A 19,894-nucleotide genomic window follows, 5' to 3' on the forward strand; every position below is an offset into this window, starting at 1 on the left:
ACTTGTACACTCACAAAGTTTTTGGAATTATCCTTGGAAGCAGCAGTGCTGTTAACCAGTCCCTTGCTGAACTATTAACACACGTGCAAACACAAACAGTCCCTACTTCTCACATATTGTCTATATACTATGACCAACAGAAACGTGTGGAGTGCAATGTAACTTACATGTTACTTAATTTGATGAACTGGTGTCAATTACAATTTTATAACATAAGAATACAATAACAAAGGTACAAAATACATCATTAAAAAACATAACAATACAGATAACATTTGTAGTAAAACAGGCTTTACAAAAGAATAGAAATAAACATGCACATCAGTGTTACAAAAATTATGACATAAGTACATCCATAAAAATCAGAATAACTTTTGAAACATCAGCTTCACATATGAGCAACAGGACAGAACAGATAAATAATGTCTAAACATCTTGACAAAGTAAATAACGTATTATTAGAAATAATCTACAACGTAACTCTCATCAGCTAAACACATAAAGACAGGAAAAAGACAAATACACAAGGGTACACAAACACATAGCAGAATAACACAGGTGGAAAGGACAGGATTTGTTTACAGTGTAACATTTGGTACTGTAGTCCAACCCAAAACTTCATTCCATAGATCTTTCGTCTTATTTCAACATTTGTTTCCACCAAAAAAATCCTATCCAAGCATGCATTCTGTATTTATATGTTCACATATTTCGTACCTCATTATTTATTTTCCATTATCTTACCTCATCATTTATTTCTAAGAAAATCCTACCTAAACCTGTTGTCTCTAAACCCTACTTTTTTGTTCATATCCTCTTTCAAAATACTTTTTTGGCCAAACCATTTTCTTATAGGTTCTCAATGCATTTCTTCCAATTCATGACAACTCGTTCTCTTATATATCCTACCCTTTCTTAAGCTAACTTAAATCTACGGAGCTCAGATGCTAAACTAAGGGACGAGGCAATGCAGCAATGCAGCAATGACAAAAAAATGGAAATTGGCAAAGCAAGCTACAGTAACTCTAAATTACCAAGCAAATGCAACATAAGAAACTAATATGAGCCAATGTGCAGCAACAAGAAATATAAATCAGTAGTAAAACTGGCTTAACAGAGTAAGACAAAGTGAAATTTAGTAACAGTATGCCTGGCAAACAGCAGCAGCAAATGCTATAACTTATACCTAAACATGACAAAGCTCAAGCAGAAAAAATATTACACTAAAGACAACAATGCAGATAAGGGAAATGTCTAGTCACATCTTAATGTCTATGTAATTAAAATGGTGCACCACAACTTATTCTACGAGAAGTATTACCAAGTAGTTGAAAAGAAAATTATGTATGCAAGTCCTGTGAAGGGGAAATTTTTTTGAAGAAGATCATAAAGTTATTATTTACTGGATCTGTAGGCATAACATATCTATATTAGTACATCCATTAAATTTTATTGTAACCAATGCTGCAGCACAGCTAGAAACTAGATATTAAACAAAATAGGCAAAGCAAGGCGTGAAACGTCTTTCACTAGCCATATGGCGTTTCATAATCCAGTAAATAATCTTTCAACTAGCAAGACAATAGACGTGAAATGTTTCTCATCATTTCATATCAGTAAATATCATAGATTAAGAGCTCCACAGTGTAATTATATGTTTTCAAGTTTGGGCGTGTCGTATTTGCGATGCTTTCTACAAAGAATGTCAATAGCGATGATAATGGCCTCTTTTTTCACCTGCGCCTCTGAAAGGCACACAGTAATGGCTTTTTTCCAGGCGATTGTCGCGCAGCTGGGTGCTTACAGTGACCTACCTTCCTTACCAAAATATTTACTACACCAGTTTGCACTACAGTGACAGTCTCATATAAAATTTCACAGGTCGAGAATTTGCGTTACAAATGAGTAGAAACAAAATCCTATAAATGTAACAGTGTCCAAAAGTTTTCGCCGACATTGTGATACAGTCATGCATTTACAAACATTTCATACCTCTTAAAGTACGATTCTTGGTTTCCAACATCCTTTTTCACAAGTCAGAGTCCCTAACCACTACTCCTTATTCATTACCTTATTAGACATATACATATTCGTCGACACTTCTTCAATATTTCATCATAATAAACACATAGCACAATAAACATTCCTCAACAGCATAATACACATTGTCGTTGTAATAATAAAATCATAACACCTCAGTCAAATCTCAAAATCGTCGTAGCTTTCTGCAATAATTTCAAAACCTAAAAAAAATTCTCTGCTCATTTCAATAGTGTCATCTACCTCAAACGTACTTTAAAAATCATGCTCCCTTACCAAATCCATCATTCAAAGCTCTCATAGTATCACAATGGTTCTGAAAAAATATGAACAGTTCACAAAGCACAGACGAAATACAATTTCATAAGTGTGAAATTATCCAGCTGTGTAATTGCGTAAACATGTGTCACTGACATAGTAAAAAAAATTTTGTTTCTCTGTTAAATAATCAGGTAGCTGTGTAATTCAGTGTTAGAGAAATATGGTACCGACGTGTAAAGTTGTATAAGCAAATACCATATTAGCTAGGGCTCCTTGTGCTTGCCAAACACATGGTACACAAAGTAAGCGTGTACCCCCCCCCCCCCAAGGATTAATGTAATTATACCCTCAGGTGTTACAGATTACAGCAATGGAATGAAATGTATAACGGGAAACCTCTGTATCATTATAATTCAAAAACCTATAAAAATAAATGTTTTAAGTACAAAATTAATCACTCAAATACGTGTACTGTAGCGCTAAACTGTGCGTCTTGTTGTAAGATAATCTCTGTGGAAGTGTCGTAGTTATCGTCCTCTGTAAGCAAAGTTCTGCTGAAATCGAGGTACTTACCTCATCATAAACGAAAGTGAAATACTTTGCGTATAGATATCGCAGTAATTACGTACCTTACCGTGATCAAGAAAGTACTATAATGTAACGTATTGTTGTGCTACGAAAAAAGCTGTCTCATTGCAGCTATACCAGAAAAGTTACTACTAAAACATGTTTTACTTTCCAGAAGAATTCAGAAAAACTGTGCAGATATAAAACACAAACACCTCAAAAGCAACATTGTAAATGGTCACTCATTAGTAGCGTCGTGATAAAATCGTGTAGCTGTCACATAAACTAACCACTGTGTCATCTGGTATCTCTCAGAAAGCTCTTTAAATCCATAATGTATTTTCAAGTAAACCAAAATGTTGCATTAAAATCTCATTAGCAGTATATGTTTTAAGTATGTAAGCCTTATAGTCGTTACATAATCGTGCAATTAACAAGCAAGAATGTACACACACAATAACACCCTGTCCTCTGTTCACTATAACAATGCATTCGTAATTTCTGTTTAAATAAGTTCTCTTGGTTCTTGACTGGATATTTAACTTCAAACATTGTTGCATGTTAACAGATTCTCAGTGTGACAAATTGTACTTGTAGCGTGAAGTGAAAAGTTTTAAGGCAAAGACTAAGTTAAAAAACAGATTATGTTTCAATAAACGGTTTTACATGTGAAATGTGGTGTAAACCTTTACTCTTCCTAGTACTCAGAGTTTCAGCTTTAACGCAATTATCATGTTATGTAGGTCTGTAAGGAATGCTAAAGTTTTTCTCAAGGTTAGCGTCTATGTTATTTTTCTCTGAACCAGCCGGCGCACGTGGCTGCCTGTGGTGCGAGTTACTGTCTGTCTCTTTGTTGGCGCGCGTCGTTATTGGGATTAGGAGACCTAACTTCTACAAATTCACCTTGTGGGGATGGCCTTGCCCTGTTTGAATCTCGCCAGTTCTGATGCAATTCATGTCTGTCGTTACGATTACATCGTCTGTCGTCATGTCGGTAATTTCTGTAATTAATTTCTTGTCGGTCACGTGGTGGAGAATTTCCCCTGAGTCGTAACTGCAAGGAGGACCGTTGTGTCTGAAGTCATTCTGTTTCCCTTCATAATAATAGTTTTGGTTCCCACATTGTCTGTTTTTATGGTTGTCTCTGTCACATTCATTACCATGGAAATGCGATCTTTTTCTGTAATTATTACTCTGCCAACGGTTGTCATACGGGTGGTGTCTGTTTTGGTCACGATTTACGTTGTAATAATAGCCTTGTCGTGTCCAGTTATTATTTCTGTCATCGCGGAATTGTGATGGATGTGACCTATAATTGTTGTGCTCCTGTTTTCGCGTTCCGCGATTGTCAGTGTCAATTTCTAATTCTTGTAAGAGTCCCTGAAAAGCTTCAATGTCGTCTTTGCAACGTCCTGCCAAAATAATATGTCGTAAATGTTCAGGTAATTTGATTAAGCAAATGCGGATGAGTTCTGAGGGGCTGTATGGGTTTGGCAGGTACTGATTCTTGTGCAAGATGTCTTCAAAATATTTCACAAGACTGGAAAATTCAGATTGTTCGAAATGTTTCATCATTATGATGCTATGTTTTACTCTGTCTTGTGTAGCTTGAGACCAATATGCTGAGAGGAAGGCATGATAAAATTCTGCTTCACTGTGGCAATCGTGAATGACCGATCGCATTCTTACAGCTGGTTCATTCTCTAAATAGCCACACATAAATTCTAATCTGTGCTCTAATGACCAGTTGGGAGGAAAACAATGAGAGAATTGATGAAGCCACGCTTGTGGATGAATGTCGTTGCCGGAATTCTTAAATGTTTTGAATTTACGTGTAGTAATAAACAGCTTATAGTCAAAATCATCATGTCGGCGAGTCGCATATCGGTCATTGTTACTTCGTTTCGGTGGTTCCATCTCAAAATTCGGTGTACCGTGCCAATCTCTTGCGTAATTTCCGAAGTACCCCGTGTTATTATTTTATGGCTGTTCCGTATTTCCATGTCCCTCTTCCCGCATTGGAGCGCGAGTGTCCTCTGAAATACGTAATTCTTGTATTACCTGTGTCAGCTGATCTTGTACTTCCCGGATTTCTCTTTGGTGTTGTGTATTAATTTGATTTTGATTTTGTTTGAATTTCCTAAGTTGTTCGCACTCTTCTGTGTCATCAAAGACTACCAGTTTTGTGTCATTCAGATATCATCTACCTTCGTAGATAAATTATTTAGCTGATCCGAAAGTTTAACTACTTTCTCTGATAATGAACTAATTTCCTCCATGTGTGTCTCTGAACCAATTTTCAGAGTATCTTTTGTGTCCTTTAAATTTTCCTGAGTTTTTGCAGGTTGAGTAACCGAATCGATAGATGCAACTGAGTCAATTTTAGCTTGCAAGGTCTCATGATTTTCGTGAACAATAGTTTGCAGTTCTTTTATGGCTGCTTCGTGATTCTGTAACGCATTTTCATGCCGCGAAAAAATAGGTTGAAAATGCTCACAAATTTGTGTTTTTACGTCATTACAGACTTTTTGACATTTCGATTCAATGTTATGTAACTCAGTAGTTAAATCTTAACGTGTTTGTTCAAGCATTGTGTCTAACTTTTGAAGCTTTTGCTGTGTTTGTCTCTGATTTTGTTCCATTGTGTCTAACTTTTGAAGCTTTTGCTGTGTTTGTCTCTGATTTTGTTCCATTTGTTGCATTAATTACAATAATAATGTATTTGTGTCTGGAACCTGTTTCTCTATGCTTTTTGGCAGTGCATTTTCACCGGCAACATTCACATTTTGACAAGCAGAAAATGTGTCTTGACTCATCTGAGAAAACGGCGAGGACCCAAAACCTAAGCCTACAGTATTTGCAATATTGTGTTCTGTCATTTCGTATTTCTGAGGCGAGCTATTGCCGACCGATCGATCGATAATGCTTCCCTGTTCTCTACTTGTTTCATTGTCTACACCATTATTTGCCGCCCGCTCCATTTCCCTATGCACAATTACCAAATTACTACTTCGAATGTCTGTTAATTCATTACACAGTGGTGCTGATAAGCTAGGCTCGTTGTCACTATTATTTCTCAGTTTACTTTGGAGCCTAGTGTTATGTTTTTCACACGCCATTATTGTCACAATGTTTCACACGATAACACAGAAAAGCACAATTTGAAGAGCAAAAATAAGAGAACACATTAACATAGCACTGAAAATAATATCTAGTTAATTGCAAGCGCAACTGCGAAATACTTGGTGCAGATCTACATGCATGCCACAATTGTTTTACTGTACAACAATGAAAGACTGCAACTACAAAGGAGATTCTCTCTACAATTACGCGCTAGCAATAAACAATAGCTACACTAATTACACGAACTACAAGAAAAAAATCAGAAGATTCCAGTGAGGTATCATCGGCTAAGGGTCGACATATGAAACGTCCCCTTAGAAAAATTGTACATGACTGTGCTTAAACAGACACACAATATTTTTTAGCGCAACGCGATCTGACTTTCAATAATCCCTACAAAAGAATGGCCCTGACTAACATTAACCTATACCTTTCACAAATCACTTACCTCACAAAAATCTTCATTATTCGAACTACTGCAATACAGCGAGCGCCACTACTGCCAGCTAAATAAAAGATTCAAACTACGGAAGGCACTAACTACTGATAGGCATAGTTAGCAAATGAAAGATTTTAATAGAGAACAAACAATGTATTTACCTTAATAGTCATAATATACATAGCAGTTAATGACATCCATTCTTACAAATGTACTGTTTCTGATGGACACACCTCCAGATTATCCATTCCCAAAAATCCGCCATCTCACTTCCCCACATCCACCACTGCTGGCGGCTCACCTCCAACTGCGCAACGCTACCCGCTGTTAACGGCCAACTGCCCAACGTACAATGGCGAGTATTACAACAATGCCAATCAGCCACAGAATGCACACAGCACAGCCAGTGATTTTCATACAGAGCGCTATGTGGCAGCGGCGTTACCAATATAAGAACCTAAACAGCCTACTTACAACTGTCCTTTCACTGATAAATGTTAACTTTACATTTACTTCTTTTGATCAATCGTTTTTTTCGCTCTTCTCATTACTACAACATTCAGTGTGCCACCCACAATGCCTTCACTTACAACATATTCAGTGTAACAATAGATACCACACTGTTACAATTTTAACATACTTTCAATAAAAATATTCTCCAGGTGAACGAACTTGGCCACAATACTCGTTTAAATGAATATTCTCCTGATTTAGCTCTGGATTTAAAATCATTCAACTGAATCGTTATTGTTTCTACACTGAACTGTAAGAAATTTTTCCCAATTGTTATTTAACTGTAAAATTTTTTTTAATATGATAAATCCCATTATGTGGCGGTGATTTTCTTAAGGAGGTATCTTGCAGTCCTGATTTTTGTCTGGCCCATTACTATGTTAAATTACAATATTATTTTAAAAATGAATTTTAGATTCGCACTGCACTATTTTCTATCCATAGAATGTAGCCTTTGAGGCCACCAACGCTTCTAAGTAATTATAAACCTGAATATGTCTCCATTATATTTTAAAATTCAAAAAATATTGTTTTAACGATGTCTTACATCACATTTGGTGATTGTTTTAAAATTTTCAGTGAAACTTGACAAAAAATGTAAGTGTTGGTAAGTGAATGTGACTTTTTGTGGCAAATGCCATATTCATATTTTCAAGGTTAGGTCCCTTCTTACACATCTATACAATTTTAAAAGGAATACTGTGAATGAAAATTAATGGCAGTTCACGAAATTTATATTTAAAAAAAGATTTGTGGTCGAAAAGTACTCTTCATTTGGTGTAAACATTATGGAAGTACATTGATGTTTCTAGGATTGTGCTAAAAGATATTTTTAGGTTTTGTACATATACATCACTCACTATTTAAAAAGTATTTCATTAATAAAAATTAAACCCACTGAAGGCAATTTGTTTTCTTACGGAATTTATGTTGGCTGTCACAATTTACTCCCCATGGTATTATGCATTATGGAAAATGTGCTGGTATTGCTACAGCTAATAATGTATCATATTTTAATTATTCTTCATTTTGTCACTATATAGCTATTTTTCTCAAAGAATAATTAGCTAATATACATAAATAAGTATTTATTTTACAATCCCCTGATTTATCCACTTGGACACCAGATGTCACACCATACCTTATGTCTTTTTTTATATCATATCGGTTGGAGATGAATAAATGTGAGATTGGTATTAATTTTTAATTATACAGTACACAATCCCGATTTTATTTAGAAATTGCAAACAATTATTTACAATTACAAAGTGTAAAATCTTTGTTGTAACATTTATTCTAGTGAATGAATGCTGTGATTATAGATATTATTCCATCAACTTTTCCTGGAAGATCTTAATTTCTTAAGTATGAGGTAATTCATTAGGCATTTACTAGCAATAATGAATTAATTGCCATTGAAGAGGCGTTTGAAGATAATTGACTGTAGCTTGAGCTGTTAGTTTCTTTTGATGCACAAAATATGGTAAACCTGTTTTTTATATGTGTTAAAAACTATTTATTTTGTAAGCACAGTATGAAACATTATGCTAGAATATATATATTTAATGCATAGACTACAGTACATAGTGTAAAAACAGACTGCAGAGGTATTTTATGTAGCTTGACAGTCTGCTCTTTAGTGTGCCCTTTTCATGGATTACTGTATTTTATAGACTTTCCTATCATTTACAGACAGTGGATTCAGAAGCTAAGAAAAAGAGAAAAAATTGAATTCCATGGTATTTTAAATCATGAAATTTATTTAATGTGAAAAGTTATCCAAAAGCTGATTTATGGAGTTTCACCAACCGAATGTTATTAATGTTAAGTAGTTATATTCCATAAGGCCTGTAGTGTCATGTGAGTCATCAGTAACATATTTGTAAAGAGCATCACGACTTCTAGCTGTATTATATTACTTTTTCTTTCCTCCATTTGACTACAGATCTGTTTTGGCTAGTTGTTGTTTTCAAGCTTATTGCTATTGTCAAGGCATAATATATTGTCTGTATATATATATATATATATATATATATATATATATATATATATATATATATTAACACCATTGGCAAATGTATTATGACTGTCATTCTATATTTGCTGAGTTAAGGCGTTAATTTGTTATGACAGTAATTTGACAGTTTTGGAGCTACAGTATCATTTGTTTACAAAATATAAGCACTGTTATACAGATGATATATACACTATTAGTTTGTACATATATCAGTCGCTGCTTTATATTAGTAGAAGTCTATGTTTCTAGCGATCATAGGTGCTATTAATTTATAGGTGTGTGTTGCGTAGGCGTTTCCGTATTTTATGTGAATATTTTTGTTAAGTCCTATTTTCGACAATTTTATGTAAATTATGACGTTATCATATGTTTTGTATTGACTCTCTGACATGTTTCCAGATTATGTACATGAACAATGGTGATAATGTTTTATAAACACATCAAAAAAGGTTTTGCATCGCCCCTGTTCCCAGAACTCCTGAAGATAGACGTTCATTGTGGATATTGTATCACAGACACAGTCCCTTTGACTGTTCAGAGATGTCACTAAACCTGCCCAAAAATGTAAACAACAATGCATGAGCAGCGCCTATTAGACGGAGAGGATTGGACAGCCCATCAGTTCGTCATTCCACCAGGAAGAAAGTACATGGGTTGTGTTGTCTGTAGACACAATACCGCGGTTCGATCGCGTCCGCATTGTTAATTTGTGCCAGGAAGTGCTCTTAACAAGGGAAGTGTCCAGTCATCTCGGAGTGAACCAAAGTGGTGATGTTCAGACAGGGAGGAGATACCGAGAGACAGGAAATGTCGATGAAATTCCTTGCTCAGGCCGCCCAAGAGATACTACTGCAGTAGGTGACCGCTACCTACAGATTATGGGTCGGAGGAACCCTGAAAGCAACGCCAACGTATTGAATAACGCTTTTCGTGCAGCCACAGGACGTCGAGTTACGACTCAAATTGTGCGCAATAGGCTGCCTGATGAGCACCTTCACTCCCGATGTCCATGCAGAGGTCCATCTTTGCAACCATGACACCATGCAGCGCAGTACAGACGGGCCCAGCAACTTCCGAATGGAGAGCTCAGGATTGGCATCATGTTCTCTTCACTGATGAGTGTCGCATATGCCTTCAACCAGACAATCGTCGGAGACGCGTTTGTAGGAAACCTGGTCGGGCTGAACACTTTAGACACACTGCCCAGCGAGTGCAGCAAGGTGGAGGTTCCCTACTGTTTTGGGGTGGCTTCATGTGGGGCCGACGTATGCCGCTGGTGGTCATGGAAGGTGCCATAAAGGCTGTATGATACATGAATGCCATCCTCCAACCGACAGTGCAACCATATCGGCAGCATATTGGCGAGGCATTTGTCTTTGTGGATGACAATTCGCGCCCTCATGGTGCACATATTGTGAACGACTTCCTTCAGGATAACGACATTGCCAGCATGTTCTCCAGACATGAACCCTATCGAAGATGCCTGGGATAGATTGAAAAGAGCTGTTTATGGATGATGTGACCCACCAAGCACTCTTAGGGATCTACGTCGAATCGCCGTTGAGGAGTGGTTCAATCTGGACCAACAGTGCCTTGATGACCTTGTGGATAGTACGCCAAGACGAATACAGACATGCATTAGTGAAAGAGGACGTGCTACTTGGTATTAGAGGTACTGGTGTGTACTGCAATTTGGTCCACCACATCTGAGGGTCTCGCTGTATGGTGCTACAACATGAAATGTGTGGTTTGCAGGTAAATAAAAAGGGCGGAAATGGTGTTTATGTTGATCTCTATCCCAATTTTCTGTACAGGTCCCAGAACTCTGAGATGGAGGTGATGCAAGACTTGTTTTGATGTGTGTATTTGCGAAACTGCCAGTTTACTGTCATAACAAATTAATTACCACCTTAATTCACCTAGACAAAATAACATAACTTGATAATGGCAATTTAGCAGGGACAGGTTTGCAGTGAGTGGGGAAAAAATTAAAAAGATAAGAAAATGAAAATTAATATCACACAGCATTAAGTCTGGACACTCCTTATAAAAAGTTAAACAATTAATTCGGTTTGATGCTACTGTAAATGCTTAAGTTATGGTGTGGAACTAGGTTGGAAAATCTGTGACCATTTCTGGCTAAATGTGTTAAAGGAGTTGCAGAGACTTATTCCTAAAGAACTAGGTGAAGCTAACGACTTTCCAGCAATGAATATGGATAATAATACATTTATAATGATAATACATCACCTATACATTTAGATAAGTCGACGAACCTAATGGTGAGTCATCTGTAAAAAAAAGAGACTTCATACACAATCATAGCCAAAAGCATTATTAGAAGAAAAAAGTGTAGAAGTCTGTAAACGAAGCTAATAATTGATTTCCATTCAAGAGAGCAAACATTAAAATCTACAGATGAGGCAGAGAGAGAGTTAAAAATGTTACATAAACCAAGGGAAGATTTGTAGTTTTGAAAATGTTCTTTACCCTTACTTTTTTAACCAATATTAACCTTATAGTCTTAAGTATTCTTAGATTCTCTGATCGTTTCCTGAGAAGACTGAGCCCATAACACATGACTGAATAAACTATAAACTCTGAAAAGCCACATACTGGAAGAATTTTCAAACTGACCTTGGATGTGATGGCCTCATAGTCATCGTCGTCATCACAATCATCATCATCACTTTAAATAAAATTTCAAATTGAAGTTGTCATATGAGTGAAATTTTAAGTAACATAATTAATGTCACTGCTTGGTGTAGATTTTTTATTTAATTTATTTTTATACTCCCGATCTCCACTTAAAACTTTTTGAATAAAACTGCAGTTAATATTCACTGAAAGCGTTTCTGTGCAGTTGTTTCTGTTTCAGCTAAAGTTTATCTTTCAAAATCTTATCAGGTACATGATATAGGGTTCAATCCTTGTGGGCATAAAACCTTAGCTTCTTTTTGAAGACATGTATTTATTTGCATAAATCGGTAACCAGACACCATTAACAATGACATTTATTAGGTATACAGAGCACTGTTACCAGTTTCGAAGTGACAGGTTCATCTTCAGATGGTTGCTCACACTTGAAGTTACAAAATGGTGTACAAAGAATGGTCCCTGATTCGAGAAAAATTCCTTGAGTTTGTGGTTCCTTACAGCAGAAAAAGGAGTTTTATTGTAAAACTACCAAAAGTTCAATTATAATAATGTAAACAAATTTTAAACAAAAGATATGTATAGTTTTGTTTTACTTACACTGAAAACCAGTAGCCATTAATGCATTATACAGACACAGGATTTTCGAAGGAAGTAACACAAAACCAAAAAACGTATTTGCAGTGTTATAAGTCATTGTTAGGTCCTTTTGCAACAAAATATTCCTTCTTCCTTACATTTTTAATTTTTGCTGTAGGGCACCAAAATCCCAAGGTACTTCTGCCAAAATCTGTGAACACCACAGTTACAGAATAACTTAATTTCAAATTTAAACACCATCTGAACATGAACCTATTCACATGACTTGACAGTTCTCTATTTGTTCCTAATGAATAGCATTATTAACAGTAGTATGGTTACTGTTTTTATTTTAATGTAGCAATTAAGCCATAATTCAACACAGTCACGATCTCAAGATGTCAGCTTTCGACAAAATAACACATTTATTTTTGGATTTTAGTAATTTCAAACAAATATAACAACGTTATTCTGTTATATGTTAATTTAAGGTTAAACCAGGATGGTTGCAATGATATCAGTTTCAGTGTCCTATCATCAAATAGTTTTGTTTCACTATGTTTCACAGAACAATGAACAATTGTCATTTGTTGAAATTAGGGGAACATATGATCTATGCGTGTAAAAGTATCATACATTGTATTATTTTGTTTATTCCATGAGTACATACAAAAAACAAAGGAATATAAATGTTTGATTCGGTAAGGTACAAACTTATGATTTATTTCGTATAGTGTGTTATTGTCCAGCTTTTGGAGGCTCTAACAATTTCATTGATGCTCTTGACATGCCTTGAGCTTCCCTTGTATCTGAACTTACATCCAATAACACTGAGCTCAAATGGACAGACGAAATTGTACAGTTTAATAAATTGATTTTGTGTTTGCAATTGCATTAGATTTGTAATTATATATACCAAAGCTTTTTGTGCTTTCTTTAAGTAAGGAAGTCCAAATTACCAGTACTATATTCAATAATTAAATGTAACTGAACTTATTACTTCAGTGCTTGTTTCTTTCCCTCTGCATCAAATTTTATGGTTCCTGGCTTTTTTATAGTACCTGGCATTAGTGTTAATGTGTGAATATTGGTCACAAAATTACATAAAGCTGTTGCATCGCTGCTTCAACGATGCATTAATAAATAGGACCATTGGCCCATTTGAAAGGAGTCACTGAATATTTTGTAATTTCGTAGCAGTAATTTCTGTATAAAATTTAAAATGTGGAACATTTCATCCCAGCAACCAACAAAGTAAGTTATGACGGTGGTAGTAAGAAGAAGTAGTCCTAATTGTCTTCTTTATTGTACTATTTTATTTTGGTCTAGGCTATTGACCTCTTCAGAAAAGGTACACCATCTGTTTTACATTTCTGAAACATTTGTTTATTTAATTATACAGAAAATACGTATAGATGTAACAGTAATGTTAGACCTGGTATAACTTTTTGCTGTCTCAAAAGGAAATGGAAACATTTTTCTGTATAACAGAAGAAACTGTAAATGAATAAAAATATCATGATTTGTAGTGAATAAAGAAATCTAAATAACTTATTCTCTTGTATTATGCTGTAGGTTGTAGTGGATTTAAAGCGGTGCGAGAGTAAATATGAGACTCACACTTGTAAACAATTCATGACAAAGGTAAAAGAAGATTTATGTGAGCATATTCATGATTCTGGTGAAGTGTGGTCAGATTTTATTGAGAAGACGGAACCTGCAGTTAACTGCCCAATTAAGGAGGTAAGAGTCTGCGAGAGAATTTTGATTCTTATTCATATATTGACTACATAATTTTATATTAATCATTATTGTTCTAACACAATGTCACAACAATGTTGACTGGTGAGTGTACCATGTTCAAAGCTCTGGAGGGTAGTATGCCCATGCTACATTATTCCCCCCCCCCCCCCCCAACCAAAACACATGGACCACCAAAACGATCATGGTCAGCAGAGTTCTTTGGTTCTTTGGAGCATTACGTGTTGCTTCCTCTCGCCATATTAGGATACATCCAACTATTTTGAACACGATTGGTTTTGTGCTCCATGTGTTACAGTGTGGACAGGCATAATGTTGCCTGGGTGTGCTGACCTCCATTATCTGAACACAGTACATTCCCCAGTCACCATTATTGGGACACCATAGTCCTTCTCCATGTGTATCTTTTCACTGGGTATATTCGGCACTTCATGAATGATGATGCGTGACGATATCGAAAAGCACAGGCGGAGGAATTGTTGCAACGACAGTACGTTCAGTAAAATGACTGGGCTGCCAGTCTCCTCAACTTAAATCCAAAAACCTACAACAAGGACTCCTTACTATCCACATAGCCAGCTTGGGACCATGTTGCAATCCCGTACTGCCGTCCTTATCATGCATCATAAAAAACCATGTCTCATCTTCAGTAATATCCAGTAGAGCATCACATATCACGGTTACTTCAGTGTAATTATCGTCTTTGAATAAAAGTATCATTTCTGCTGATCACTGCATATTTCTTCTACTTACCCTCTGTACTATACTGTAACAGTTCTTTCTATGTATGGTTCAAGTTCTATAGAGCAATCTTACTTATAGTGACACATCTGAAAGTTACTTCCGACCTTAAATTTTGCACATCAGTGTATTTTCCAAGTGTATGCAGCTTCACGTTTTTGACCATCTCCGTGACGCTCTTCTGTGGGTCAAATAAACCTGTGACCATTCGTGCTGCCCTTCCTTGTATGTGATCAGTATCTGCTGATATTGCTATTTGGTAGGGATCCCACACACTTGAACAAGACTCTATAACGGGACACATGAGTATTTTCTAAGAAATGTTCTTTATAGACTTACTGAACTTTTGAGGTACTCAATCAATGGAACCACCACATTTGTTCGTTATGAGCTTAGCAGATAATTTGAACAATGAGGAACTACAGCGACTATTTTAAATAGGGTCTTATTACAGGCATTTTTGAAACAGAAGCAGTCTGGGATCAGACAGATCATAACAGTCGCTTCATAATGGAGAGCATTAGATGTAATATTTTGTGAAACTTGTTTCATCTATAGCACGATTTTAGGGTCAAGATAAAAATCTAACAGATGTTCACACAGTAGATGCAGATAAAAACGGACGACGTGCTATCTCGGAGGGAGTAACAGCTGCTCTTCCACAGGAATTGCATTAACAATGTTGCTTTGAATCCTTATCCGTTTAATTATTTCTTGTTCAATGAAAAATTATACTCGACTGTTTGTAGGGCATTCGGGAGCGGTTGATAGAACTGGTGAAAGTATCCACTGTGTGAACATTACATGTAATGGGCTTCACTTCTGAGATTACAGCTGAGCGTTCGAGATACCCCTGTGGGTGTGAGAACGATCCGCACTGGTTGGACTGATCAATAGTTGGGGCGCTCTCCATACAGTAGTGTGGAATTTATGAAGAAGCTGTCACACAAAAAGTAACTTACAGGGCAGGGGTGGCCCTAGAAAACACAAGACATAGGTGCTGTACCTCAAACAAGATAACAAACAGGTTGTGCATCTAACAATGAAATCAAACACTGTTCCACAGAAATCCCTGTTTATTACAAACATTCCTGCTGACATAAATGAATAACAAATTGTAACAGGACCAGTTCGATTACAAGCAATGCAGAAAATAAGGAAACTATTCCTTGTTAACTTGGGTCAATACGTATGAAAGGTATAGTGGAAATCAATCAAAGTCCACATTTGGTGAAATATGAGATTCTGGTATCTTTTGATACTATGTATGTAGTACTACATTCCAACAGCTTCATTAATTAAAAAAAATTCTCATAATCCCTAAGAAATCGGCACAGAAAAAAGTGTCTAGGGAAAAAAGCAAACAAAACTCTCTGTGAAATGAAAAAATAACCCAAGTCCTTAAACATTTTGTCTGAATATACGTCTGTGGGCACACATATTTCGTGTTCTTCCAGGTTATTCATTATTGCATTTTCTATTTTTTCTGCGTTTTGTTTATGGTAAAATGTGGTTTGGTAACTTTCGCAATTTCAGGTGTGTACTTTAGGTCTAATTGAGATGTTCCTATCTGTTTGTTCAATATAAAATGGGTTACAACCAATGCATAAGATTTTAAATATTCCTGTGTTCGAGAACATTGATATTTTTGTTTTTCCCGATTCCATTTTCGTTTCTAATCAGTTGCTAGGTACGGAACGTCATTCTCACCTTCTTCTTTTTAGATATTTTATTGAGTTCTCCTGAAATTTGGCCAATGCATGGTGTTGTCACATAAGTAGCTTTTTGTAATTTTTTTCTTCTTTTATCAGCGTTATTAATATGCTTACGTTTTGTGTTTTTCGTTGTGTGAGTTGATCGTATAGTCCGAGTACTATTGCACAGTTAAAACCATTCTGTTGTGCTACATATCGTAATTTCTTTCTGTGTTGCATCAGTGCCAAGTGGTAAGTTCATGGTACGGTTGGGCATTGAGTTACAGAATGCAAGTTTATGTGGATATATGTGACAGGAGTGATTGTTAATAATAATATATGTTGTGGTAGTTTTCCTATACATGTCAGGTCTATAGTGGTGGGTGCTATTACTTATTGTTAGGTCTCGAAAGTTTATTGATTCGCTCTGTTCAACTTCTATTGTGAATTTTATTTTAAGGAGTAAGCTAATTAAATTTTGGTGAACCAGTTGTATGTAATTTTAGTTACCATTTACAGGTAATAGGGTGTCATCTACATATTTGTGGAGTAGACAATTTTATGTAAAGTGGGCCAATTTTAGCAGGAAAAAATTCTTCTGATGTATGTATTGATATATATATCAGCAATTGTGCCTACAGTAAATCAAATTATGATTGGTAAATGAGATGCACCATTAGGGCAATAGGCTGCTGGGAACCGCACTCCATACCTCCTTGTCTTTCTCACTATAATAACCACTTTTTTAAGGCGAACGAATCACTGTCGTTATTGCCAACGGATGCAAAGAACGTCGTTTTCGCTTCCCGTAGGTGCAACTAATCCACTGTGTTGCGAAAATTTACAGAGTGAAGGCCCCTGTAGAGAAGCCACGTGCGAGCAGTGAGGAGCATTTGCCAGCATAAATGTAACCTTTGTTGTAAGACAAAGACAATACTGGGTATCCCTCCCCAAATATGCACAACTAGAAACTCACTTGTCTATGCTTATATCGCCTCCATATCGCTGGAAAGAACAGAGAACAGCAGTGCAATACATGATGGAGGGTTACCAATATCATTGTTAATCATTCACTTTCTGTTCCAGGTCTGAATGAAACAGAGTAAAACGCATCATTTTGATTTCTATTAACCTGAACATATGAGAGGTAGTCATAAGGTTTTAGTTACGAAGACGAAAAAATCAGGCTATGGCTATGAAACGTTGTGGCTTTTCCACTTATTTACTGTTTAACACCACTCATTTTCTCCAACAATGGATCTTGGTTATAGAAGTCTGAACTTTAGCTGTTCACTGTTCCACATCAAAGAAAACCTCGGCGTCATTCTGGAAATAACTGCAAAGAATGGTTTGTTCAGAGAAGGCCATAGGAAGGTGGCACAGGTTTCATGTCAGCAGAATACTGATTAGGTGGTTAGGGAGGGGGGGGCATATGGGAAGGAGGCAGTAGGTTCCCTGTTAGCAGAATACTGATTATCAGGGGAATGTGTGTGGTTGGTGAGTGGATGGGGGGAATGGAAAGGAGACATTGAAGTCCATATCAGCAGAACACTGATTAGGAGGGAAGGGGTTGGATTGTGGGTGGGGGAGGGAATGGGAAAGATGCAGTGGGTTCCATGTCAGCAGAATACTGATCAGCGAGAGAAGGTGTGTGGATGGCTAATGGGGGGAGGGGATTCTTCTGGGGAAAGTGGTGTGGTAGTGGGTGGATGGGAATGGAAAGGGGCACTGGGTTCCATGTCAGCAGAATACTGGTTGGGGGAAGAGGTGTGATTAGTGGATAGGGGTGGGGGGGGGGGGAGGGAAAGGCAAGGTGGAACTGGGTTCCATGTCAGGAGAACACTAATGAGGAGGGAAGGGATGTGGATGGCAGGTATCATAAATGAGTGAGAAGAGTGTTTTAATGGAATAAATTTTTATTTAATGTTAAGTAACATTGGTTAAGAATAAATTTTCAATGTGTGTACCACATATAATCGTAGTAGAGTTGTATTAAGGGACAATTTATCTTCTCAGGTTGGTTGGGGGTGTGTGGGCAGGGAGGGTTGCAGGATAGAAATGTAAAGGAAGACACGTTACAGGAATGTGGCCATGCACATCCCTCTATAATGTGTCTTCAAACCAAAGAGCAACCAGGCGAGTCTCCAGTCACTCTAATCGGCTACATTACATCAGGAAACTAAAGGGTGCTTCAGAATGTTATAGCAACATTTCTGCAGCATTCATTGGTTACATGACGCATCTATCTAATCTTCAACATTCTTTCGTAGCGCCACATTTCGAAAGCTTCTGTTCTCTTCTTATCTGAACTTTTATCGTCCATGTTTTAATTCTGCTGTTTGATGAAAACAATTTTCCCTTCTTCAGAAACGTTTTTCTTGCCATTGCTAGTCTACATTGATGCCCAGATAGCAAAACTCATTTATTACTTTTAATGTCTCTTTTTCCACTCTAATTTTATCACTGTCACCTGATTTAGTTCAACTAAATTCCATTACACTTTTTTTGTTTTTGCTCATTTTTCTCTTATATGCTCCTTTTAAGACACTGTCCATTCCATTCAACTGCATTTCCAAGTCGTTTGCTGTCTCTGACAGAATTACACTGTCATCAGCAAACTGTAAGTTTTTTTTCCTTCACCTTGAAATTTAATTCCTACTCCCAATTTCACCTTGCTTTGCTTTACAGCTTAATCAGTGTACAGACTGAATAGTAATAGGGATAGGCCACAACTCTGTCTCACTGCCTCTCAATCACTGGTTCCCTTTGACTCTTATGATTGCCGTCTGGTTTGTGTACAAGTTGTAAAAAATGTTTCTCTCCCTGTATTTTAACGCTGCTACTACCACACTTACGTGATTTACATGAAATAGTTTTGTTTAATTTTGACTCCATCGTAAAAACCCAAATATCAAATACAGATTTCCAACACCAACAATTTTCAAGGGACATTAAATCCTTACTTTTGCCTCCATCCCTCATACCGAAGGACTTGGCGTTAAGTCCCTCCGAATATCAAGCGTTAGAATACGCTATAACTTACTCCTTAACATACGAAAAGCAACAAATTTCCCCAATTCAAAGTTGCGCCAATGGCTTATTTCTAGAAATAATTTAATGATTTTAGGTCTATCTTTACTTCTCTTTGAATATATGTAGGTCATGTGCTCCGCTCTCGGTATTGTTAGCCAACGTTTTAGATGCCATTTTTTCATTCTCTTTTTTGTGCTCTCTTTCTTAGCTCCTAGTAAGTTATAATTGATCCACAAATACTTAATAATGATGATGTTGCAGTGAGTGAAAAAATTACATTCTCTCATGCAACAGCTAAAATGTTTAAAATATGCATGCTACCAAAGAATCACAATGCCTTCAATATAAAGATGTAGGACAACTGATCCATATGCCATTCTACAAAGCCTGTGAAGGGTTTTTCACCTGTGTAATAAAGTCTTGACGCCGAGAAAAGTGCCGAAACATTAAACAGAAGGAGACATAACAGTG

General features: G+C 36.6%; 1 protein-coding gene across 1 annotated transcript in view; it reads left to right on the forward strand.

Moving 5' to 3' along the window:
* LOC124615905 overlaps window positions 1-19,894 on the forward strand; it is a 173,721-nt gene that overhangs the window by 114,486 nt on the left and 39,341 nt on the right. The window contains exon 3 of the mRNA XM_047144081.1: window positions 13,770-13,937. Coding sequence (XP_047000037.1) covers window positions 13,770-13,937 — 168 coding nt within the window. The remainder of the gene's footprint in view (window positions 1-13,769; window positions 13,938-19,894) is intronic.

Source organism: Schistocerca americana, chromosome 5, assembly GCF_021461395.2.
Source record: "Schistocerca americana isolate TAMUIC-IGC-003095 chromosome 5, iqSchAmer2.1, whole genome shotgun sequence".
In the NCBI taxonomy this organism is placed as follows: Eukaryota; Metazoa; Arthropoda; class Insecta; order Orthoptera; family Acrididae; genus Schistocerca; species Schistocerca americana.